This window comes from Doryrhamphus excisus, linkage group LG21 (assembly GCF_037039965.1).
Source record: "Doryrhamphus excisus strain RoL-2023G ecotype Guam linkage group LG21, RoL_Dexc_Guam_v1.1, whole genome shotgun sequence".
Taxonomy (NCBI): domain Eukaryota; kingdom Metazoa; phylum Chordata; class Actinopteri; order Syngnathiformes; family Syngnathidae; genus Doryrhamphus; species Doryrhamphus excisus.
This window is the reverse complement of record NC_136377.1, coordinates 15,442,367-15,466,926: the sequence shown is the minus strand read 5'-3', so window position 1 is coordinate 15,466,926 and position 24,560 is coordinate 15,442,367. Positions and strand designations below refer to the sequence as shown.

General features: G+C 42.0%; 2 protein-coding genes across 2 annotated transcripts; both read right to left on the bottom strand.

Annotated features, from left to right (window-relative positions):
• Positions 1 to 13,060: 13,060 nt before the first annotated feature.
• Positions 13,061 to 18,745, bottom strand: tmem120aa (transmembrane protein 120Aa). The gene is made up of 12 exons (XM_058087157.2): positions 18,585 to 18,745; positions 17,811 to 17,929; positions 17,403 to 17,534; positions 17,270 to 17,329; positions 17,089 to 17,184; positions 16,802 to 16,891; positions 15,370 to 15,435; positions 15,217 to 15,278; positions 14,776 to 14,868; positions 14,572 to 14,636; positions 13,543 to 13,611; positions 13,061 to 13,442 (listed from the first exon to the last, which is right to left on the bottom strand). The coding sequence occupies exons 1-12, from the start codon at positions 18,660 to 18,662 to the stop codon at positions 13,326 to 13,328; spliced, it is 1,047 nt and encodes a 348-aa protein (XP_057943140.2). The 5' UTR covers positions 18,663 to 18,745; the 3' UTR covers positions 13,061 to 13,325.
• A 604-nt stretch (positions 18,746 to 19,349) lies between these two features.
• LOC131138476 (hepatic and glial cell adhesion molecule-like) lies at positions 19,350 to 23,605 on the bottom strand. The gene is made up of 7 exons (XM_058087417.2): positions 23,476 to 23,605; positions 22,464 to 22,805; positions 21,680 to 21,961; positions 21,522 to 21,615; positions 21,375 to 21,442; positions 20,132 to 20,205; positions 19,350 to 20,074 (listed from the first exon to the last, which is right to left on the bottom strand). Exons 1-7 carry the CDS (start codon positions 23,570 to 23,572, stop codon positions 19,943 to 19,945), a joined length of 1,089 nt encoding a protein of 362 aa, XP_057943400.2. The 5' UTR covers positions 23,573 to 23,605; the 3' UTR covers positions 19,350 to 19,942.
• Between the last annotated feature and the right edge of the window lie 955 nt (positions 23,606 to 24,560).

The following is a 24,560-nucleotide window of genomic DNA, read 5'->3' as shown; positions in this document are numbered from 1 at the left end:
GGAGGAAAGGAGACTTGCGGAGACAATCGAGTAAGGACAGGAGTGAAGTAGGCAAGATTCGAACAACGAAAGGAAGGACGTATAAGGAGCCTAATTCGTTTTTTTATATTGCTTATCATTTCCTTTTTTAATCCTCAAGGTCCAATTCCTTATCATCAATGCCCACCTTTTCACCCCAAACCACATCACCTTACCCTTCTTTATGTGTATTTTGATGAATGGATTGTAATTTAGCTAATTACAAAAGTGAAGTTGAATGGATGAAACGATCATTAGCGATATCGGTACAGTATCAGATCAATACTATAGCGGGATGAAATCAATATTTTTCAGCGCTGTATTTTCATAAACATCTGCATGGTTTTAGTTATGCTGTTCCAATATATTGTACGTATGTATATATCAGGGGCCTCAAACTCAATTTACCCGGGGGCCACTGGAGCTAGGGTCTGGGTGAGGCTGGGCTGCATCAGGTTTTCAAAAAAAAATTTTAATTATTAAAAACTGAATTTTTTTTTTGCGGTTTTTACTGCTCTCAAATATCTTAATTTTATCTTAAATATCTTAAAATAAACAATTAAATAAACAATTTAATCAGTCATTTCTGGGTTCATGATACCATACAGCATCCATATCATTCATGTCAAGGCGGGGGCCTCAAACTAGCATCCTGTGGGCCGCATTTGGCCCGTGGGCCGCCAGTTTGAGACCCCTGGTATATATCGTTGACAAACTCCTACAGCCAACAGCAGTTCTTGCTTTTGGTTACTTAATTAGCACTATTGTTTTGAAACATGTTCGAGGAAAGTATCGGTATCGGCGATACTGGCCCTTTCTACTGAGCATCTGTTTACTTGGCATCAGATTAATGCCAAAATATTGAGCCTATAATAGCATTGCCTACATGTAGCCAGGCTCACGGTGGGTGGATCAATCCCAATATCGATAGTAGCCATACCGAGGGTAGTCAGAATTAGTACCCGAGCAATATTAACATAATGAGCTTGATATTTTTTTGCCTGGTTTTGATCATCTATCCATTTTCTAAGCTGCTTATCCTCATTAGGGCATGCTGGAGTCTATCCCAGGTGTCTTTGGGCGAGAGGCGGGGTATACCCTGAACTGATCGCCAGCCAATAGTAGGGCACATAGTATAGACAAACAACCATTCATTCATTCATTCATTTTCTACCGCTTTTCCTCACAAGGGTCGCGGGGGTGCGGGAGCCTATCCCAGCTGTCTTCGGGTGAGAGGCGGGGTACACCCTGGACTGGTCACCAGCCAATCACAGGGCACATATAGACAAACAACCATTCACGGTTAAAAACAATGAAAGTACATACTGTAACTACTACTACTACAACGCTGCATATCACAGTGAAACCCAGAAACACGGGCACTTTTACGACTTTTTAACAGATCTGCCGCTACCACAGAAGATGGTAAAGTGGTTGTGAGATGAATACTGGTGCCTAAGAGTTTGACTGAGGAAAAAACCCTGATAATAACGACAATGACGGCAACGGTTGTGGCAGTTATACCATTGTTTACATTTCACCCACATACGTACAGTATCTCCCCCGGAAACATGCAATTTCATGTCCATGTGATACCAAGTAGCATTCTGGAGGTAAAAGGATGACCAGGAAGTTTTTAGTAACACCAGAGACAACCTTTGCTAACAGCTGCTACAGGGAAGTTTCACGGGGTTGCTCGCACAAGCCGCCACACCCCCCGCAGCTGTCCCGCCACCATCCCACAGCTGCTGTGAAGGGTAGACGTTTACAGCTTGGTGGCTCCACTTTGTAAAAAGCTGTATCGTTCCCTCTGGTATGCCACTGTCAGGATTTACACACTTGCACACCTGCACCAGGGTCGACCCGGGGACAAGAAAGACCATTCAGTACAAATCCGCCCAGCGGCGCTTTTTAGATTCAAAAGTGAAAGGAAACCACTTGGGTAACTACTTTAGTGGACAGTTTGTATAGCAGTATAGATTTACTATCCAATGAAAATAAATCAGCACACGCACATCTTTCCCGTAATGAATCGTAGCTCCCTGAGGGCCGGCAGCACTCATGCAGCCACAGCCCAGACACAATGATCTTGTACTCACTTGTGTTGCCAGCTATTTAGACGATAATACCAGTATGTTGAGAGTTAGTGGATGGTAACTCTACCTCATTTCCTTTACGTCAGTGGACAGTAAACCTGTGTACCTGCATAAGCTGTACACTGACTACTCTAGTATGTACAAGTTTACTTTCTATAGTATCGACCACAATGTTAGTTGTGTAGCTCAGCTCACATACGGTACATTTGTGTATTCCTGTCCCCGTGTCCCATTCCTTGATGTTACGTTGTTGTATGTGATATACGTATGGCATCTATTGTGTTTGCCAAGTGACAAGTTACAGTGTATCTGTAAAAAGTAGGCAAAGTGGAGACACACACCGTCAGAAACAGGCATGGACAAACACAGCTCATTAGAATTAAAGCTACAGACGTGTTCCCATTGGGATTATAACAGACTGTTATAGCACCTCTGATACTAGTATTTAAAATTGGGGGAAAATAGTATAATACTGTAACCTGGGTTTTTAATGCTTTTGCTAACTGGTCCTTCCATTGACAGTAGTCATTACCTCTAATGGAATAGCACTTTAGCTTTTCATGCCAAGTAGCCTGGCCTAAAGTGAGGGCTCACATGTGTAAAGAGTATCTTGCACCTCATCAGGGACTATTTGCTTTGGAATTGAGCCAACATCGCTCCCTTGACTCACCTCTTGAATGAAATCTACTGGCAGGCTGCTCTTAGAACAGGTTTTTCCTCTATTTGCACACACACACGTAACGTTCACTCCATGGTTACAGTCATCAGCACGCAAGCCTTTCCTATCTAAATGCTATAAATCCATGCATAACTGACTTGCATTGCAATGTAAATCCAAACAGAACTTTTATTTCTGTTTTTATAATCAAAACCCCTGAACTTTGATATTCTAAAGTAACCCGAAGCAGCGTCCTATTAAATCTGATCTCTTTATTGAAAATTGTTTTATTACGCAATATTCTTCCTTGACGTTGCCTATTCTCCCATATCTGATAACAAGGTCTTCTGTGAAAAGCAGAACTTACATAGTTAAAGTGTGTTTGCATACGTCTCCAAATATCCCCCTGGCCATGCACACCATGCAGGACTGTTTTTTTTTTTTTCATCAAAAGCGAGTCGCACACTTTAACGAAACATCTGTGAACTTGACAGCACTTTACATGTGAAGTTTTTCTTCTTTTCCAGCCCTCGAGGCAAGAATAAAGACGACTCCATGCTGACAAATCACTCAACTTTAAATCAAAGTGAAGCTTATTTTGTTTTTTTTTTATTATTTTACTCATCTCTTTCTTTAGAGCAGATAGCTGTGGTACCAATGTGAGGGTAGAAACAGATGATTTTGATTTCTTTTCATGAAATATGACCCTATCTCTGAATCTCTGATATGTATATTAAAATAAAGTTCACAATATTTTCTGAGGATAATGCTTATTTTTCATTGCAATTGTGGTTGCCTGCACAAGCAAAACCTATCCTATCCAATGTGGAACTGAGCGTAGACATTCAGTGCTACTTATTGATTGAATAAGTGATGCAATAGGACACATCCAGGCAACAAAACACACTTGCCAGTTTTGCTCACATAAAAAAAGGGTGAGCTCAAACAAGATGCTTGTGCATCCAATCCAGATAATTGACCTCACCGTTCCAAAGTACTTCAGGAGAGCACTGCATTTATAAAAGACCAGAATTATGTGTGGACGCTACCTTCCCGTAAAGCCACATTTTTGTAACGATGGCGGTGATCATCATATCTGCATCGCCTGTTCCACGTGCCCCCTGCAGCCCACACGCGGGGCACCCAGATTGGGGGGCAGAGTGCCTCACTGCAGGGGTGCCAGACAATGTCGAGGACGGCTGCGTTGGAGAGAAACAGAGCGACATGAGTGTCTTCAAGGGCAGGGGAAAACGTGCTGACAGTTAAAGCTGATTTATGTCTATAATAATATCTAAAAGTGAATTACATCAATGGTGCCCACAAGCCAAACTGAAAGCTTATTGCATCACGTTTATTGTGCATTCTGACCACATAAACAGCCTTGTACTGGCCTCTTTATGTTGCTGATATTTTCCATAATATCAATGTCTATTTTATAGTCTTATATCAGGAGAAAAAGGAGGCCACCAGATCCCCAATACTACATTTCATTTTACATTTCATTTTAACATCAATAAACAGATACCGATATCTGCGATTGGCTGACGACGAGTCCAGAGTGTACCCAGCCTCTCGCCTCAAGTCAGCTGGGATAGGCTCCTGCCTACCCCCGCTACCCTAGTGAGGATAAGCGGCATAGAAAATGGATGGATATCTATAATATCAATAAATTTACTATAATATCAATACATAGATAATCTTTGACAATGTTTTCCAATGATCTGAGTTACCTTGTCTTACTTCCCGTCCTGTCTACTCTCCTTGTCCTTGTGTGCGAATGTGCCTAGTAGCAACGCATCACTGAGCATGCTAGCTTGCTAAAGCTTTGTTTATGGTTTTAGAAAGCTGCAGAGTAATGGAAGAAATGGAAGAGAAAGCTATTAATTGAATGGAACTTTATGTTGTGGAGGCATAACGTGGAATTACATAGTGGCAGGATTTTCAATCATTTTTGTTGTCCGTGCAGTTTAACAGAGAAGTTTACTTTGCTACAAAATTGGTCGATATGAGGAATTACAAGATTGATTATTTGATGAGATTATTATGAGATTGTTCCATGAATCAGATAGATGGCTGGACGGCAAGTGCATGTGTGTTTGTGCAAGGTAGAGAACGTAAATGACTTAGAAGACTTTTAGCGGGGGGTTAAATGAATGATGACTGTAAGCCCCCCCCCGTCCAACCCCACCCCCTCTGGAGGGGACTGTGGTGTTCCAGCTGACGCCACAGTCACCATGGTTACAAGTCACCCTAATGAACTCATGCATCACGGTGGCACACCTCATCGCCGACACATCAGTGTCTAGTTGAGAGCACAGAAGGATTGTGTGGAGCCAAGTGGGAGTTCATACAGATATAAATTCTACAAAGTGGGGGGGCAGGACACAGGTGGCTGAATGTGCCTAAATGCAGACATGGCAGCTCTTAATCACCTGCAGACAGCTTCACGTTGATTAGATTGCATTAATACAACGTGCTGAGCTTCACAGTCTAATTTTGTTGAGTCTACTCACATTAGCAAGAAGCCTGAGCCACGTTTGTGTATTTTGGTGCTCTTCGGTATGTGGACATCCTCCAAGTAGGAAGTTTGAGCTATACTCCATCCAGGCCTGCATGGACACAAAGAAAAAGAGTATATTATTATATGATTGACGGGCTAGTGTGGAGGAAAAGACACGACTTTAATGAGACTTTAAGAAAGTAAAGATTTGCTGATTGTTTTCAGTTACAGTATGTTGTTGTTGTGTTTACTAGCTAAAGATTTGCCTGCAAAGAATTGCATGGACAATGTTATGTATGGCACTGGAAGACAAAAAATACAGTGTAGTGTCCCTGACCTGGCAAAAATTGAGTCATTGTGCTGTCGTACAATGTACAACATACAGTGATGCAAGAACTTTCACTGAAGGTGAGCATTGGCTGTGCTACAGATACGTCATATAAGGTCATGTTTACAATGTGCCTCCCCCTGTAACTTGAGTGACAGCCCCAGGTCAGGTGGCCACTGTTTAACCCAGGCTGTCACGAGACACTTCATTCACGAGATGAGATTAGGTCTTCAAGCATGAGACGAGATTTTAATATTAACATTCATTCATTCATTCATTTTCTACCGCTTATCCTCACGAGGGTCGCGGGGGTGCTGGAGCCTATCCCAGCTGTCTTCGGGCGAGAGGCGGGGTACACCCCGGACTGGTGGCCAGCCAATCCCAGGGCACATATAGACAAACAACCATTCACACTCACATTCATACCTATGGACAATTTGGAGTGGCCAATTAACCTAGCATGTTTTTGGAATGTGGGAGGAAACCGGAGTACCCGGAGAAAACCCACGCATGCACGGGGAGAACATGCAAACTCCACACAGTGATGGTCGACGGTGGAATCAAACTTGGGTCTTCTAGCTGTGTGGCTCGCGTGCTAACCACTTGGCCAGTTTTGGAACCTCCCATACAAAATATTATTGAGAAACTGATTGTATCTATGAATTTATGTGTACTGTACAGACTGAACTTGAAACTGAAGTGAACTGCAGTGAAGCGTATTCAAGAGTCAAATTGCAAGCTGAGTACCACAAATGTTGGCAGGTCTGCACTAATATTGAAAGTCCTCCCTGCCACAGTTCACCACATACCCGGGGGAGGGGGGGGGATGGGGGTCCCGCCCCACTATTTGAGAAGCACTGATGTTTTGTATATGAGTGGGTTCAAAAGGTCATGCTTGTCTCTTTAGGTTGGATTTTATTTTATTGCGCTGCAAGGATTTGCTGTACGCTGACAACACAAGATCAGTGTGCAGCTTACCGTTCACTCAAGCAACGTTTTGAAACGTGTGAAGTTGACTTATTGTGGAGCAGGGACTGTATCAAGAATGTAAATGATGATGATAATGATGATACTCACATTTGCATGCCAGTTGTGCGTGCATTGTGTTGTGTTCAGGCCTGCAGAGTAGGAGCTGCATGGCCGTGAGGTTGTAACCAAGGGAGCAGCTGTAGTGACCGGCGTTCATCAACAATGGCTGCAGTAAAAACAACAATGGGGCTTTGGAAATAAATGCAAAAGATACAAACAAAAGCAAACAAAAAAAGAGCTGGATGGAAAGAAAAGAAAGAGTATTTTAAAGCTGTCACAGAGCAGCTGTTTTTGTGTTTTAGGAGGGCCCGCTGGCCTTAGTGTTACCGCATCCTTAGCATTTTGGAATGGACAAGCAGAGCTCTGCCCCTGTCCTTCCTGTTCCTGCAATTTTGCATGACAATGAGTAAATCGGTTGTAAACACGTGTTAAGTATGTATTAACAGTGCGCAAAGAAAAAAAGCCATGTTGTTTGGTCTGGAGACAGCGCCACTGAGGGAAAGACAGGAAGCAGAACTGGAGGTAGCAGAGATGAGGATGCCGAGGTTCTCATTGGGAGTGACCAGGATGGATAGGATCAGGAACGATTACATGAGAGGGACATTACATGTTAGAGGTCTTGGAGATGAAGTCAGAGAGGCCAGACTGAGATGGAGAGATGGTGAATATATCGGTAGAAGGATGCTGTCAGGTAGGAGGCGTAGAGGAAGACCAAAGAGGAGGTTTATGGATGTAATGAAGGAGGACATGAGGGTAGTTGGTGTGAGAGAGACTGATGTAGAAGACAGGGTTGGATGGAGGAGATTGATTTGCTGGCGCGACCCCTGAAGGGAAAAAAAAGAGAAGCCCAAAGAGAAAGAAGAAGAAGTAAAAACTAGCATAACAGTTTGAAATTTATTCACAATTGGTCATTGTTTCAAAAGACAAACATTTCATTTCAGTCATAAATTGCATGTAAGTTATGAAAACATAAGTAAACACAACACAAACAATGTGCAAACTGGTCTTCACGCTTTTCAGAGCGAATTGAGGGACAAAGAGGAGGCAAAATTCGGGCAAGTGTCAAGGTGGCATTAGTGTTTCCAAATCCTTGCTGTTGTTCATTCCTTGGAGTTTTGCCATCCTTTGTGGTTCTCCTACCTGGTTGGTTTTCCTTCCTTGGGCTTTCTCTATTCATAGTGTTTCTTGATGTCTGTGGTGTTTATGGTGTTTCTCCATCACAGCTTTTCCATCTTTTGCGTTTTTCAATCATGGTGTTCCTCCAACCTTTGTGTTTTTTCTCGACACTTAAGTATTGTCTTCAACCTAAGTGTTTCACCAACCTCCAGTCTTTCAATCCTTGGAGTTTGATCATTCTTGTGGTTTTGTCATCCTTGGGGTTTTTCGTATCCTTAATGGTTTTCCCTCTTTTGGTGATTTCTCCATCCTTGTTGTTGCCCCATTCCTAGCTGTTTTCCAGTCTTTGGTGTTTTCTCCATCTTTGTCTCCATCCTTGATGCTCCTTTATTGTTGATGTTTGTCTAATGTTCGTGTTCTCCAATCATATATTTTGCCCTTCTTCGTGTTTCTTCATCCCATGGGTTTCTCCATCTTTGTCCATTTTGGTGTTTGTCCATTATGAGCGTTCGACATTGCCAGTTTTTCTTATCCTTGATGTTTGTCCAGCCTTCCTGTTCCGAGGGCTTCTTTCTTCTTTGTCAGTCTCTCCATCCCGTGTGTTTCTTCATCCCTTGGGTGTCTCCACCCTTGCAGTTTCTCCATGATTGTGTTGCTCCATCCATGGTGTTTCTTTGTTCTTCGTGTTTAGATTGGATTAGATGCTTTGTCTGCCCTCAAGGAACGTAAGGTTCCAACAGCAGCGACATTGTATGTCGTACACGAGACACTAGTGGCAATAGCAGCACATCGCACAGTGAACAGGTTTCAAAAAACACAATGACCAACTATGATAGTTAATCATTTCTTATCAAAATGAGAATTCATTTTAAAGAACTGTATTTTTTTCTCTCCAATGCCTGCTTCAAGACACTCCAAGTCTCCCACTGTGCTGAATCAGTTCATGAAGGTGGGTTGTTGAAGGTACACGTTTTGCACCTGATGCATATGCTAGCTGTGCACGGCAGGAGAATTACTGCATTTTTCCATTCAGGCAGACGTGGGACTAAACACCTTGTGATTAATTTTCCTGCAGCTCCAACCAAATTGGCCATCTGGCCCACAAGAAATCCCGGTGTGTGGGAGTGGACCCACTCAAGCACTTTATTGTGTGCAATGCCCCTCAGGAACAAACATATCTCATATGTGGGTCAAGGACTGCGTGGGATGAGGTACCATCGACATTCTTAACTTTGGAATTGAATTCATTTGTCTAGTCAATATTTTTGTAGCGTCCTAGCTTTAGCTGCACATTACAAAGTGAGTGTTTTCATGTATTTTTCTCAGCTTTGTGTTAGGAGATTGCTATTAGTGTTACAGTGGTGTCATATCCTTGACTCCCATTCATTTTGTTGTATTATTGAATATGTTTACATTCTTATAATCAGACTTTGCTTTTAAGAAAAATCCTATTTATATGTAGCCCTACTATGCTTTATCTCCCTCTGTATGCGCTTTAAAATGCTGCTGATGGGAAAATCATGTGCGTTACACTTGCTAGGCTGTTGTTTACAAGGAACTCATCAGCGCTATTAATGCTGCTTGAGTACTTTGCTCCTCTTGTGACTACAACATTGGTTCTGTTGCTGCTGTGTTGTGCAATGAGAGCGATTTTACACCTAAAAGGATAAAACTGCCAAAACTGCAAAAAGTAACTAGGCACACCCACAGTGTAATTAGATATAGATATGACATCTACTGTGTTTTGATTGTTAGATGAACATCAAAACTGGTCATACCCAAAAAGTAGGATATGGTTTATTAGAATGTATTTCCATGAGCTGCTGCTTACTTTTTAATCAGGGAGCTGACAAAGAAGGTACCTGTTCCAAAATTCTATTTGATGCATCAACAAGAAGTACGAAATAAAAACGATGAAGCACAAGCTAGGCAAGTCTGATTTTGGTGGTTGCTATGGGAACCCATCGTGTGCAATCAGCTCATTGGTCGGTGGTGGAGGGGATGTGTGTTGTGCTTTGCTGGGGTGAGGAGTGGTGAGGAGGGGTCCTGCCATGCTGGGATTTAAAATAAAGATGAATTCTCTTTTTTCCTGCACCCGCGCACACGCTCTGCGGGACCTTGAAGCTTTCACTCATTAGACAAGTGGATGCAATCATGTACCCCCCTTATTAAATATGCATATTTGGGTTTTTGCACGGAAGCTATAAGCTGCTGTTGTGGGACTTCATTTGCTAATGAGGAGCAAGAAGAGAGGAGGAGAACTCTCGTTTATGCTGTGGCAAGAGCATTACAAGTGGTTTTCCAGAGGATATCATTTGGATGAAGCATTTAGTTAACATATGAATGAATTATGACACCCGGCCCTCTCATTGGTTTTATTACGACAAATGTAAATGGACAAAATTGTCCTTGTTTAAGTCTTTCTGGGTCAACAGTTCATTTTTTATGATGAAATGTGCACTACTATGAAATGCATTAGCAATATCAACAGCAGAGCATATCCACGTTTTTTTTACCCTACCCTACTTTTTACCCGACTGTTCCAGACCAGACTGTGATGAGAGTTTCTTCAAAATTGGATTCTTTATTTATAAACCCAATGGTTACAGCATAGAAAACCTGCATATCACCTTCTGTGGTGTTTAACATTATTAGAGCCCTATAGATATGAAATAACATAATATTTCCCAACAGAATAGACAAGTGATTCCATTATAGTATAAGCCATTATAATAAGTAAATACATTTATGTTATATTACATTTTATACTATATTATAATAGACCAGAGTTCAATCCCACCCTCGCCCATCTCCGGGTACTCCGGTTTCCTCCCACATTCCAAAAACATGCTAGGTTAATTGAGACTCCAAATTGTCCATAGGTATGAATGTGAGTGTGAATGGTTGTTTGTCTATATGTGCCCTGGGATTGGCTGGCGACCAGTCCAGGGTGTACCCCGCCTCTCGCCCGAAGACAGCTGGGATAGGCTCCAGCACCCCCCGCGACCCTCGTGAGGAAAAAGTGGTAGAAAATGAATGAATGAATAATAGACCAGAGTTCAATCCCACCCTCGCCCATCTCCGAGTACTCCGGTTTCCTCCCACATTCCAAAAACATGCTAGGTTAATGGGCGACTCCAAATTGTCCATAGGTATGAATGTGAGTGTGAATGGTTGTTTGTCTATATGTGCCCTGTGATTGGCTGGCGACCAGTCCAGGATGTACCCCGCCTCTTGCCCCAAGACAGCTGGGATAGGCTCCAGCACCCCCTACGACTCTTGTGAGGATAAGCGGTAGAAAATGAATGAATGAGTAAATGATACCATAGTAAGCCATAAGCCATTTAATACATAAATAAGATTCATGCTAGTTTGTGTAGCTGTAAATGTGTTGCCGTGTGAGGGGAGCTGAGTGGGGGGTGGACAGGAAGTGATGTCAGGGTTCTACTTGAAAATGCTTAATTTGGGAAAACAAATAGGTAAAATTTGCATTATTATGGGCTTCACAACTAGGAGACCAGAGTTCAATTCAACCCTCGGGCTTCTCTGTGTGGAGTTGCATGTTCTCCCCACGCACGTGTGGGTTTTCTCCAGGTACTCCTACACACATTTCCTCCACCAATCGCCCATAGGTATGAATGTGAGTGTGAATGGTTGTTTGTCTATATGTGCCCTGTGATTGGCGGGCGACCAGTCCAGGGTGTACCCCGCTTCTCGCCCAAAGACAGCTGGGATAGGCTCCAGCACGCCCGCGACCCTTGTGAGTATAAGCGGTAGAAAATGAATGAATCCACCAGTATGCTTTTTTAACTAATAGACCATATTCAACCACCAAACAGCATGATTTATTGATTAATATATATTTTTAAAGCTATGAAGCTGTGAAATTTGAAGTGCAAAGTGGCGAGGGAGGACTGTAGTGAAATATGAAATGGACAAAGACGTGCTCATTATTTGAGTGTGTATTAGATGACAAATAATGGTCCGGCCTCACGCTAACAAAGCCATTGATCGGGTGGTGAAAAGAGGAGAAAATATGGAGAAAACTGGAACAATAAAGTAGTCTCCCGACTGAGGTGTGTCCCAGAGACTTGAGTCTTTGGGTCTGATACATGCTTTAAATCAAAGACTCGTCTTTGCTCCGGCCTCCCTTTTAATCATTCCCGTGATAGAAGCTTATCATCTTGGGCTCTCCCAAAGGAAGTGTGTGCATATCTGACCTGCTCCAGATAAGAAGCCTCCCATGGTGGAGCTTCTCAGGTCCTTGGAATCTTTATCTTGGTCCAGCAGGGAGGTTTGACAGGGCGGTCCTTCCATGCCTCCATGGTTCCACCACCCCCATCTTCAACTCCTAGTTGCTGGGACTCAGTCCCCCGATCCCCATGTCCTCGGGCTCCTTCTTCTCCTTGCAGCTTTATAATGAGACACATGAAAGAAGAGTCGGCTAGAAGGGAAGAAGAAGAGAATCATCCCATCCTCCAACCTCCTCATTTACCTCATTGCCCTGGAGCTCCAACACATACATACATGCATACTATACTTTTGGACAGCATTGGTAGAAAACTGGTTTCCATTTAAAAAAATATAAGTGTCACTCCTTGTGATCTTTTGTGCACATTTCTTGCCATCCTTTCATGTCTCTCAATGTGGTAGCAGCTGCCACGGTCAAGATGTTTAAATCATAAAGCCAAGGAAATACTGCACAGGCTTACAGGGATATCATAAATTTTATGTCATTAGCTCATATATATGTTAGAACTGTGGCTTTTGGGCCATGGATTGAAAGAGCATCCCGGATTGAAATGCCAGATTCAAATTCTCAATAAGTAAAAGTACCAAAGCTAGTTTTGCTGTCATATTTCTATGCTGTGTTTGGTGAATAAGCACCTAATTGGAGCTAGATGGCCTCAGGGACGTTTAATCTTAAGAAAAAGCAAATATGGCTAAAGTAGACTTGGAGGAGGAGGAGTGGGGTCAACACAACCTACAATAATGTAGTGGTATTGCTGCCACCTTGTGGAAGGTTTAGTGTACTGCTGCTCATTTCGACTGCTGTTTTTTTCTGCAGAAAATAACATTGGAAGGTGTTTTTTTTATTTCATGAAAAATTCTATCTATTTATGTATTTATTAGGTGCTGTGGAGCAGAATCCCCCATCTTCAAGTATGCTCTGCAACAAATTTAAATAAACTTGAACACTAATTTTAAAACTAATATATTCAATTCTGAAATTAAAGAATTAATCTTTTATTATGTTGTCATAATAAACAGATTTTTGAAATACATAAAGAAAAATGAAATTAGTGTTGAGCAACAACACTAAAGCAGGATGCCATGAAGGAGTGCTTTTATTCACTTTTTGGAAGGAAAATAATAATAAACATGGCAGCAGCTGAGATGCAAACTACCCATTTTTTACCCCAAGAAACATATTTTTGAGGTGTTTTGTTCAGAAACACATCCAGCAAGGACACTTGAGTAACATTCTTCTACAGCAAAACAACAGTTTGACCAACAAACTGACTGATAAGCTGATAAGCTTAACAGTAAAACGGTGCAGGGAACAACAGATTCCAAGGACTACAAGGACTTAGACTTGTTGTCCTGGTTCTTCATGTACTTCTGGTAAACCACGCCCAGTGTGGTGAAGAAATTCCCCAGATAGAGCACCATGTAGGAGCAGCCGCACATGGCAACCTCGACATAAAAAAAATCATGTTTGATAACTTTTAACTAACACAATAAGAAACGCAATCACAATAATCAATATTTACATTCACATCTTAAGGATACACACCTGCCACTCTTTGCATTCTGGGAGCTGGATCATCTTGAAAAGTGTGATGCTGTTGTAGAGCTGCCAGAACTATGATGAGGGGGAGGAGGACAATTACATTCAAGGATTTGGACAGGATGATGATGATGATGATGATGATGATGATGATGATGATGGGAAAAAATGTTGGTTGTTGTCTGAAGCCTCTATTAAATGTGCGGTTTTAATTGATCGCCAATAATGGCACACAAAAGTGATTTATGATTCATGTTTACCACAAAGTCATATCCTCTATGGTTTGCGTACAACATTTATCCATGATATGGAAATACATTATGTATTTTCAAAAGTTTGGTCCCAATTTGGCTACAAAGCCAAAATATGAAGAAAAGTCCTTTTTTCAGTACTGCCTACCCAGAGGTTAATTGGCGACTCCAAATTGTCCATAGGTATGAATGTGAGTGTGAATGGTTGTTGATGGATGGATGAATAAACTAAGAAATAGGTAACACATTTACTGATAAAGATTTGTGCACATAAAGTAATTTTTAAATTACACTCAACATTTTTTATGTAATTAATGAAATAAATCAGGTACTGCCGCTGATGTTTTTTGACAGCCCTAATAATTACAAAGTTCAATTCTAATACAATTATAATAAAAGGGTGTTCTTAGCAAATCAACTACAACTACAAATCAATTCATAAACTTTTTTAATAGTGTTTTTTTATGGATTGTATTATATTCTGTTTCTCTTGGTGACAATAAACTTTCTTTGTACTATAATCTATAAACTATATTGTACTTTCTTTGTACAATAAACTATCTTTGTAAGAGTAAACTCAGCAGAGGACTCTTTCCTGGTTTGTAGAGGACAATGACCAGTGTTGTGATTCGGTGTGTTCCATTGATGCCAAAGTCACTTATTAACAGTAGAAATAAATGATCGCGCCTTTATCCCTCACCAAACATGAACAGTGTCTTACAAAGTCAGCGATATTGGTGAAAAATGTGTGCAGTTTTTTTAAAGTCTAAAACTACAAACTCACGTGACCAAAGAACAAGAATGGCAGCAGGAAGGTAAGGCCTCTCCACATCCATGACTGGAAGCCCTCTGAACAACACAAGAAGAAGTCACAAGAGCGCCGATGACTGAATGATTGACGCCACCATTGTATCGTTGAGATTAATATTGTTCATGTGTACCTAATATTGCGACCAGTGTACATGTATGTGCGTATAGAGACACGAACCAACAGTGAGGTCCATGTTGTGTCGCTCTCCCAGCGCTCGTAGTCTGTACAAGCAGCCGCTCTGGTAGTAGTACTGTAGAAACTGCACAAAGCCTACAGAGGGTAAACATCATCACATATTTTTAATTGGCATACAAGCGTAAAAATAAGTTAACCACTGTTAATAGTGAATGCTAAAAACATCTACTTTCGTCTACTTTTGATAAGATGCATATGGTGACGATAAATGGGACACTAGAAGTTAAGCTAGGCTGTTATTGCTGTCATCACAGGGGTTAACTTCTCTTTTGCACTTTAGCAACAATGAATAGTGGAAGTGGAAGGGTGACTGATTAAGCTGTACAGTAGCATTATTAATTTTTCACTTATTTTCATACTTCTATGACAGTTAACCTAACACAACATATGAATGAATACGTTTGGGTAGTATGGATGTCCTACTTTGATACAAGCAGTATGAAAGGAACTGGTTCCGAAACATCTGGTACAGGGTCCCCTCCGGCCTGCAAGCACAGACGACAAAAACATTTTAAAGGAGGGACCTTTGTGATGAGAGAGAGCTAAAGTGCTGTTTTTGCAGCAACGCGGACTCACCACGTGAGCATGACTCCCGACAGGAAGGTGGACACATAGTGATGGAACACCCACCAGCCTCGGATCCTAAAAGCAGACAGGGGGACAACGTTTGGTGAGGAAGGTTTCAGAATAGTTTTGTAACCATACCAAACTGTAATCTTCAGTTCCTCAAGATACCTCGAAATTGCACCACTAGAGCTGTAAAGTGAGATACAGTAGATACCAAAATTCACAATTCATGTGATAAATGATAGGGTACAGTGAGCATCTATTCATTTGCCACCATGAGGTGCATGCCATGTTTATGACCGACTTGGCCAAGCTTGAGCAGGGGCACGGAAGGACACGGAGTGGACTGTAGACTTAAGACACTGTCCCTTAAGACACTTCCCTCACTCGTGAACAAGAGATACCCTGAGATACTTGAGCTCCTCCACCTGGCACAGGACCTCATTGCCAACCTGGAGGGAGCACGGCACCATTTTCCGACTGAGAACCATGATGCCCCAGCACCTCCAAATCAGCACATCTGGATTGGAGGTGTATTTAGACATATATTGTATATTTAGAGTAGTTACTCAGGAACTATTGAGGAATTCATGAGTGGCATAGTTATGGAACAACTAAGGCACATATGTACATTTAGTGCAATTACTGAAGAACGAATGAGTAGTGGTTAGGGTTAGGTAGGATTGTTCCTCATTAACTTCTGTAAATCATGTTAATGTAAAGTGTTACCATCCATGGTTAGTAGCCTTCTTTGTATTATTCCATATGATGTTGTTAGCCTTCTTTAGATGTCAGCATGTGATGGTATGTCCTTTTTTTCAAAGACGTCCTCCATAGAGGAATGTTCTCTCCTGCCTGGGTGTTTGACCATGTGGTAGATAGCTTTAACCTCTCACTGCGGAGTACCCCTCCCCTCGCATATGGACATCCTATCTATTTGTCTCCTTGCACGCAAGCTTTATTCAACTGTACCTGTCATTAATCTCAAAGAATTTGAGAGTCTCTTGTCTATTCTGAACTCATGGGAGACTATCACTTAAGAACAGTGAAATGATTGCTTGAAGTCTGGTCCTGCTGGCCAATGTTAAAAATGCATGTGGGTCATTCATTCATTTTCTACCGCTTTTCCTCACGAGGGTCGTGGGGGTGCTGGAGCCTATCCCAGCAGTCTTCAGGCGAGAGGCGGGGTCCACCCTGGACTGGTTGCCAGTCAATCAATCACAGGGCACATATAGACAAACAACCATTCACACTCACATTCATACCTATGGACAATTTGGAGTGGCCAATTAACCTAGCATGTTTTTGGAATGTGGGAAGAAACCGGAGTACCCGGAGAAAACCCACGAATGCACGGGGAGAACATGCAAACTCCACACAGAGCTAAGCACTCGACCGCCGTGCAGCCCCATGTGGGTCATTATTCATCATAATTCTGCACCGTGAGCCGTTGTTGATAAGGATGCTCTCGCGGATGGTGAGCGTGCAGTAATACCACACCAGGAGGAAGTTGAACATGGCGTCTAAGGCTCTGAAAAAAGAAGGGAAAGAAAGGTTTTGCTATAAAAAGTTTTTACAGATGTTTGCATGAACTTTGCCTCCGGTCCATGCTACTCAAACTCATGCACTTTATGTACTATTCACACAGGCTAACTTCTTTTTACGCTTGTATGCCGACTTATTTCTACACTTGCAAGCACGTAGACATGGTAGTAAGTGCGTTCCTACCTGTAGCTGAACAAAAAGCGACACGTGAAGGAGAAGAGAAAGAGGATGACGGTGAGGACCAGCTTAAATTTCTCGTATTCATCTTTGTAAGCAAATCTGTTCAGTTATGAAAGATATTTAGGAGGTTAACAACAGTGTGCCTTGGAAGCCCATTACCATGACAACGACAAGTGATACTTACTTTGACTGCTTATTGAGGAGCGTAACGTTGACATTTCCTAAAACAAGAGTGAGGTATAACCTGAAAGAGGAAGAAGAGTGAGTGGAGCTGAAGTCCCAAAGGCAGCAAATAGAAAACAGGAACCCGTTCAAACCCGTTCTTCTTTGGCAGGAAGGCTTCCATCTCAGAGAAAGTGTTGTCTCTCTCTCCGATTGACACCTCGATGTCAGAGATAGACTCCACATCCTCCGGACTTAACTTTTGCTCTGGATGTTTGGCCTTGCACCTAAAAATAGAAAAGAACAGTGCAAGACCCTAAGTAGCATGCGTGGATGGTGACAAAAGTATTGGGACATGTCTCTATTAGACCAAAAGGATCCAAATATGGGGTTGGTTCCCCCTTTTTGCAGCTATACCAGCTTCCTCTCATCTCGGAAGACTTTCTGCAAGATGTTGTAGCATTTCTTATGGAATTTTTGCCCATTTCTGAAATCAGTTGACACCTCTTACACACTAAACTCATTCAAGAATCCATCTTTAATTCTCCATATGGGCGACTTACTCATTTAGTGATGCAGAGAGCTCTTTCAGCTTCTTCCTCTGACGCTCGATGGCAGCGGTGCAGCTCACTTGCATTTTGGTGACTTCCTCAAGTTTCAGTTTATAGAGGCGATGGGTGTCCTGAAAGGGGAGAAAACAGATGAGATGAATTGTGGACAGGGTTCATGCACACCGCTTTGACAAAGCAGGTCTATCTCAGCAGCCATTGAATAGGGAACTGTAAAATGAGTATAAATGCGTATATGTGTGTTCATGACATTGCTACCATTTAAGTAGAGCCAGTATAAGAGTCGTATGCACAATTATGCCTTGATTGAGATGATAAAACTCAGTTTTGATTGTACCAGGTGTACCTGATGTTGTGATAAGTATCTCGCCATTTAACTTGGATAATTGTTAGCTAGTCTTTTTCAATTAGTGTCCACATACTAACATTCATTGTTGGGGTTGAAAATTGTTAAAATAAACTAAAATAAGCCTCAAATAATTGGTGATCCAGCGACCAATTTAACGGTAGGACAAACGCTCAGACACCCGCTGTGTTGCGTTCGCTTGCTAGTTTTATAGTCTTGACTTTGTCATTTGTTTTCATAGAAATATATAAAATACGGAAATATCTCCTGTAGGCAGAAAAAAATGACACCATCTTAAAGAGGGCGGGTCCCGGAGACGCCTCCTTCCCGCCCACTGGGCTGGAAGCTAGCTAGCATTTTCCAGGTGACGTTTTGACCACAGGCTAGCGTCTTCCCCTGAGACGCACACAGACACAACTTACTTGAATTTGTTGGTAGTCCTTCTCTAAGTCGCCCCATTCTCGAAAACACTCCGACACGCCTGTTGGACTGAACAACATGTCGGGAAACGTCCAGTGGTTGGGAAATGTTCCTCTGTGTGTGTGAGTGTGAGTGTGAGTGTGTGTGAAAGATTTGTTTGAGGAGCAGTCAAGTCAGCTTCCTCTTAAAAGGTTCCGGTTAAAACTTTCAAAATAATGCATACAATTGTGGCTGCCATTTGATCAATTTCACGCACCGAGACGTCTTGTAAATGAGTTTGAGCGTACATTTTTGCACACTTCTCGAAGTAACGTTCTCCCTCGTTTTCTGCAACTGTAGCGAGCTCTGTTTAATGAAAGCATATTTAGCAAATTCCGTTTACCACAGCTCAAATTGGCGGCTTTACCAAGCTGTCAAAAATACATCTGTCCGTGTTACGTAAAGGGTCAATATGCTAATTAGCAACGCCAGCGTCCAATCAGATGTTTAGTTTTTAGCCCGTTCTTGAGTCTTCAAGACCGTTGCATTTGAAGCGCTTAACCTTAGTTATTGCTCTCATCTTTATTATTGTCATTATTTTTAATCCTGTTTTTAATTAAAAACTGTACATTTATATTGTACATATCTTTTGTTTAAGTAACAAAATACAATTGTGATCATATTGTACTGTATATGTATATTCAATGCTGTTTTCTCACTTACATACAGCACACAGAAAAAAAATTTACTTGGGAGACGTCCAAAGTACAGCTCGGGGGCCATTTGTGTCCCACATTGTTTTTTATTGGCCCTCTCAGCTTATTACACAATTTAAATTAAACACATCCCGTGTTACATTACACAGACAAAAAGATTTTCTGATGCGGGGTATTCCTTTGGTTAAATTAAGCATGTATTTATGGCATTTGTGCTTGGTAAGTTTCTGAGTATGTTAAAGCCCCCCAATTAGCTGATTAGCAGTTTATTTAGCAGTGGCTGAAATGATAGCAAATCATACAAATGCACATTTATTTAATATTTCAAAAGAAAATTTGGGTGATCTTTAGATTTTAAACTTATGTAACTACAACAAAATCATGCTTTACCATAACTAACTTTAAGAACTAGACATTATTTTTTGTCTGGAAAAAAGAACTGAAGAATGCAACAGTGTTTTTCCTAAGTGAGTGGCATGTGTAGTTTTAATGAAACTACACAACATTAGATGGAAAGCCCTCACTAATTACATATCATGCATGTCAAGTCCATGTTTGCAAAAAAGGGCCAAAATGAGTCTTCTCACGTGAGATAAATGTGCATAGTGATGTCTTTATAAGCCAAGCAAGAGTCCCAATTGGTGTAGAAGAAGGTGGTCCGAGTTTCAGCTACACCTCTGCATGGACTGGGCATTCGCCCTGGTAAGAGAATCAACATAGTGAGTATAACTTGGAGGGTGATCAAGTTCAGAAGTGGATCCAATACTGTTGACGGAAGAGTCACCCGGGGAAAGATCCTGCCGAACAAAACTTGGTGAGGTCCCAACCTGAATCAGTCATTTTGTAAGGTCTACCTTTTGCTGCAGGATGAAAAGCGACGTCACCGCATTCTTTGCGCTGTGCTGCATCTCTTGTGGAGAGGCATCAGCTGTAGGAAAAACAATATGTATGACTAAGTGTATGTAGGGTCATTTTAGCATTCCACCCTCCAGCCAAGTAGCTGGCAGTATTGACCCTATTGGCTGATTTGCCGAACCCATACAACATTAAAAAATTATGATTGATTTTGAAAACAGTGGTCCCCAAACTTTTTACAGTTACGTACCCCTTCACACATTTGATCCTTACTCGTGGACTCTTGAAAAAAACAAACCTTTTTATCTTAAATGAAAATGAACTTCAAATATTGAAGGTAATTAATTGAAATGAATGAATGGTATAGTAATTGCGGATCAAAAATGTGTATTTTGCATGGTCACATTTTGAAGTTTGACATGAGCACTGATAAAAACCTAAGTCATCATTCTACATATCTTTTATCATATCTCATTCCCTTTGAATGGCTTGAAATTAAGCATATACTGATAGAAGATACTGTATTAGTCTACATATTTATTCAATGGGAAACTGTAACAATCACAACAAAGTAGTATCCAAACTACAAGAACGCATCGTACAAGTATTGATGAAGCCGGATTTCTGGGGGAATACCCACACACAAAGTGGCAAAAGTGCCAGGTTTTCCCCACTGCACCATGCAGGGATTGGATAAATGAAATCTTCAAGATAAAACACTCTTAATGCACAAAACAATAACTTATTTGTTTACATGATGCACACAGAGCAATGAACAGCTTAATACTCTGTCTCCTCTCTGCGCCGTGAGGCGTTCAGGCGCACCTGTAATTTTGAGTGTTGGGCGTAAATTTCTTTTTCATTTTTATTCACATACCCCCCAATTGGTGCACATCATGGGAGTACGTGAATAAAAATTAAAAAAAATAATTAGCACCTATAGTGAAGCTCTGTTCAAATGAAATGGATTGAAAGGGAAGGATGCCAACATCAGAGTGGAGTGGAAGATACGTACGTATGTGGGATGATAACTTACCCATTTATCAGTGCTCATGTCAAACTTTATCATACGTTTGGGAACCACTGCTCTTGGGTGTACCATTCCAAACATTATTTCCCATGTTTATTATTTTTTCAAATTTTGGGATTAGTTCAATTGTTTTTTTATTCCAGTGCATTATTTCTAATTTGAAAATCAATCCTCCAAAATGTAACTGTAAATTTTCAAATTAATTTGCCTACCTGTGCGCGGCCTTGATGTGCGTTGATTATAAAGTCTGGAGAAAGACTTTCTCATCGGGCGTCTTGGGCTAATATAACACAAACAAACAGATTGCTTGCATTAGGCTATTTAGTTTTGATTTTAAAGTCAATAAAGATGGTTGATACTTTTTGTATGGTGTCCAGCAGGCGCAGACTGTTACCAAGGTGATCAGGAGGAAGATCCCACCAGTGGAGAGAATGATATAGATGGAACTTCTTTCTAATAGGAGAATCATGCAGTACAGTGAACACAACAATAATAGTTCCCATGGGTCTTTACTCACTGTAGACACTCAGTCTGATTGGCAGGCTTGTTGAGGAGCCCACCGGGTTTTCTACGATGCAGCTGTAGACATCGTCATCCGCCATGGTGACTCGAGTGATGGTCAGGTGCTTGTGGTCATGTGACAGCACAAGCCTGGTGTCATTGCCAAGCGCTGTGCCGCCTTTTAACCACCTGTATGAGGTCCTGGTTCCTGTTTCGTGCGAACAGTTGAGGATGACGTTTTCACTGCGCTCCAGCACGGATGAAGCCTCCAGGAGGATGTAAGGTTGGGACACTGGCTCTGTGGGGAGACAAGGATGTCCCGTTGTAAATGGTAAGTAAATGGTAACCGAATCCACTTGATGGCACTGTGGGGAAAAACCAATATTTAAAAATGTGTCACTTCAACTGCAAGGTGAATGCGTACAAATAAACTTGCCTCATATACTTTCTAGTTTTGTTTCCTTAGCCATTTCTAGAACTTTTACAGTGTTGTTGCCAACTCTCCCTGTCCTTTTTCAGACCTATGGGGCAGTGCACGCCTCTGCCCCAAGTTGCCATAATGCGCATGACTGGTACACACCAATTTTATTTATTCAGGTTGGACAAAAATTGTGCCCCTCCATATTCTACCTGTCAACAAGCTTTAGACGTTGCTGTGTATGTTGTAGCAAGCTAAAATGTGACATTAGGAAGACCCGGGTTCCATTCTCCGCAGTTTGGATGTTCTCCCTGTGCGTGCGTGACTTTTCTCTTTCTCTAATGAGTTTTAGGATATAAATGACATCTGTCTGCTCTCCTACCATCCACCGTGAGCGTGATGCTTCCTTCCCCCGTGAATGTATCATCCGTGATGGAGATCTCCACATCATACGTCCCCTCATCAGACACCCTCAGGTTGTGCAGGAGCAGAGATCCGTTCTCAAATATCAAGATGCGATCGCGATACTCAGGCCTGAGCGTCCCCACGATGTCCGTACCGATGGACTGGACGATGGTGACTGACTTTTCCCTGCGGAGCTGCCACTTGATGATAGGCATGTCGGTGCTAAAGCTAGCATAGTGTACCGATAGGAGGGCCTCGCTTCCCATGATGCCTCGGATGAGGGTGCTGGGGAGGGTCATGTTGACCGCTAGCACCACACCTGCACAGAAAGTCATGGCCTTGAATAGTGCTTCAACAACAAAACTGCAGGAAGAAAGGAACTTTCGACTCAATGGTGAGGCAGTTTACACGGCGGCGCCATGTCACCACGGCAACCGTTGTCAAATGTCTGTAGGATGCATGGGCCAACATCCGTTAACAAAAGTGGCAATTGTCCCTTTCTTGGCAGATGATGGGGAGCAATACAGCTGCCATGCTATGCTAGCAGCTCCGTGACTTTGCAGCTTGCTACAATGGCTGCAAACAACAAACTTCTGGAAATCAGTATCAAAAAGGTGGCATGTTAAAGTTCATACAAACATACACGCACGTGGGAATATCTGCACTTGTGGTAATACTGCACATTATTTTTCCATTAAACGATGGAAAACGACAAATCAAGGAAGTAAAGCTATCTGCCAAAAGTGCGTGTGCGTGTCTTATTTATACAAAAGAAGTATGAATGACCATTACATACCATCAAATGATGGGAAAAGTCCATAAGAAGCCATAAACGTTTGAAGAATGGCCAATATTTCAATGTGCAGCATTAAAATGTTAGCATCCAACATTGTTGTTATAATTGAATCCAAAAACTCAGAGCACTGCTTGACACATCAGTTACATTTGCTGTGAACTTTGAGGCAAACGTATAAAAAGTGCACACTAACCTGTTTGGAAATAATCCAGACACGACAGCAACAAAATCCATCGATTTATTTTGGCTTTTAATAAGGGAGACTCAGCCATCATCTTCATCATCATCATGACTTTCTATCTCCGTTTGCCCCGCCCCCTTGGCCAGAAAATGACGTTACGATGGGCGGGACTGAGGGGATGTCCGCCATTGGTTAATTCATACACACATTAGTAGAAATGTGCAGATGATGCTACTTGCTGTTATGTCGCATTTAGAAGCTACTGTACGAGTGTGATGACGTCACAGGCGTATTCGACTCTTGTATTTGCCTTTAATGCGGCGTTAAAAAGGCAGCATCGACGCTAATGCCTCTCCCTTCCAAACTGTCAGTTTGGGGCGTTGCGAGAGGCAGGGAGTACTTTCAATGTTTATTTTTTTCATTTAAATTGATCCATTTTCTACCAATTATCCTCACGAGGGTCGCGGGCGTGCTGGAGCCTATCCCAGCTGTCTTTGGGCGAGAGGCGGGGTCCACCCTGGACTGGTGGCCAGCCAATCCCAGGGCACATATAGACAAACAACCATTCACACTCACATTCATACCTATGGACAATTTGGAGTTGCCAATTAACCTAGCATGTTTTTGGAATGTGGGAGAGCCACGCACGCACAGGGAAAACATGAACTCCACACAGAGACGCTTAGATGATGCCAGGTCTTTCCCGATCTCCTGACTGGGTGGCCTCCATGCTAACTAGTTATGTAAATAAAAGGTTCATTGATTAACTACAGGCTGCACAGCTGAGTTCGATCCCACCCTCGGCCATTTCTGTGTGGAGTTTGCATGTTCTCCTCGTGTGTGCGTGGGAGTTCTCCGGGTACTCCGGTTTCCTCCCACATTCCAAAAACATGCTTGGTTAATTGGTGACTCCAAATTGTCCATAGGTATGAATGTGAGTGTGAATGGTTGTTTGTCTATATGACCAGTCCAGGGTGTTCCCCACCTCTCGCCCGAAGATAGGCTCCAGCACCCCTGCAACCCTCGTGAGGATAAGCAGTAGAAAATGAATGAATGATTAACTACAATGAATATGTCCATTTATTAGTAACTTACAC

Bases quoted from the DNA above. Each gene is read 5' to 3' on its own strand.
- LOC131138476 (XM_058087417.2), bottom strand. From the start codon at position 23,572: ATGATGATGATGAAGATGATGGCTGAGTCTCCCTTATTAAAAGCCAAA. The intron at 22,806-23,475 runs GTTAGTGTGCAC...CTTTCTGTGCAG, and splicing joins TCTGGATTATTTCCAAACAG to GTGTGGTGCTAGCGGTCAAC. The intron at 20,206-21,374 runs GTAGGCAAATTA...TTTTTCCTACAG, and splicing joins CACATCAAGGCCGCGCACAG to CTGATGCCTCTCCACAAGAG.
- tmem120aa (XM_058087157.2), bottom strand. From the start codon at position 18,662: ATGTTGTTCAGTCCAACAGGCGTGTCGGAGTGTTTTCGAGAATGGGGC. The intron at 17,330-17,402 runs GTTTGAACGGGT...TTCCTCTTTCAG, and splicing joins TTCCTGCCAAAGAAGAACGG to GTTATACCTCACTCTTGTTT. The intron at 16,892-17,088 runs GTAGGAACGCAC...TTCTTTTTTCAG, and splicing joins CGCTTTTTGTTCAGCTACAG to AGCCTTAGACGCCATGTTCA.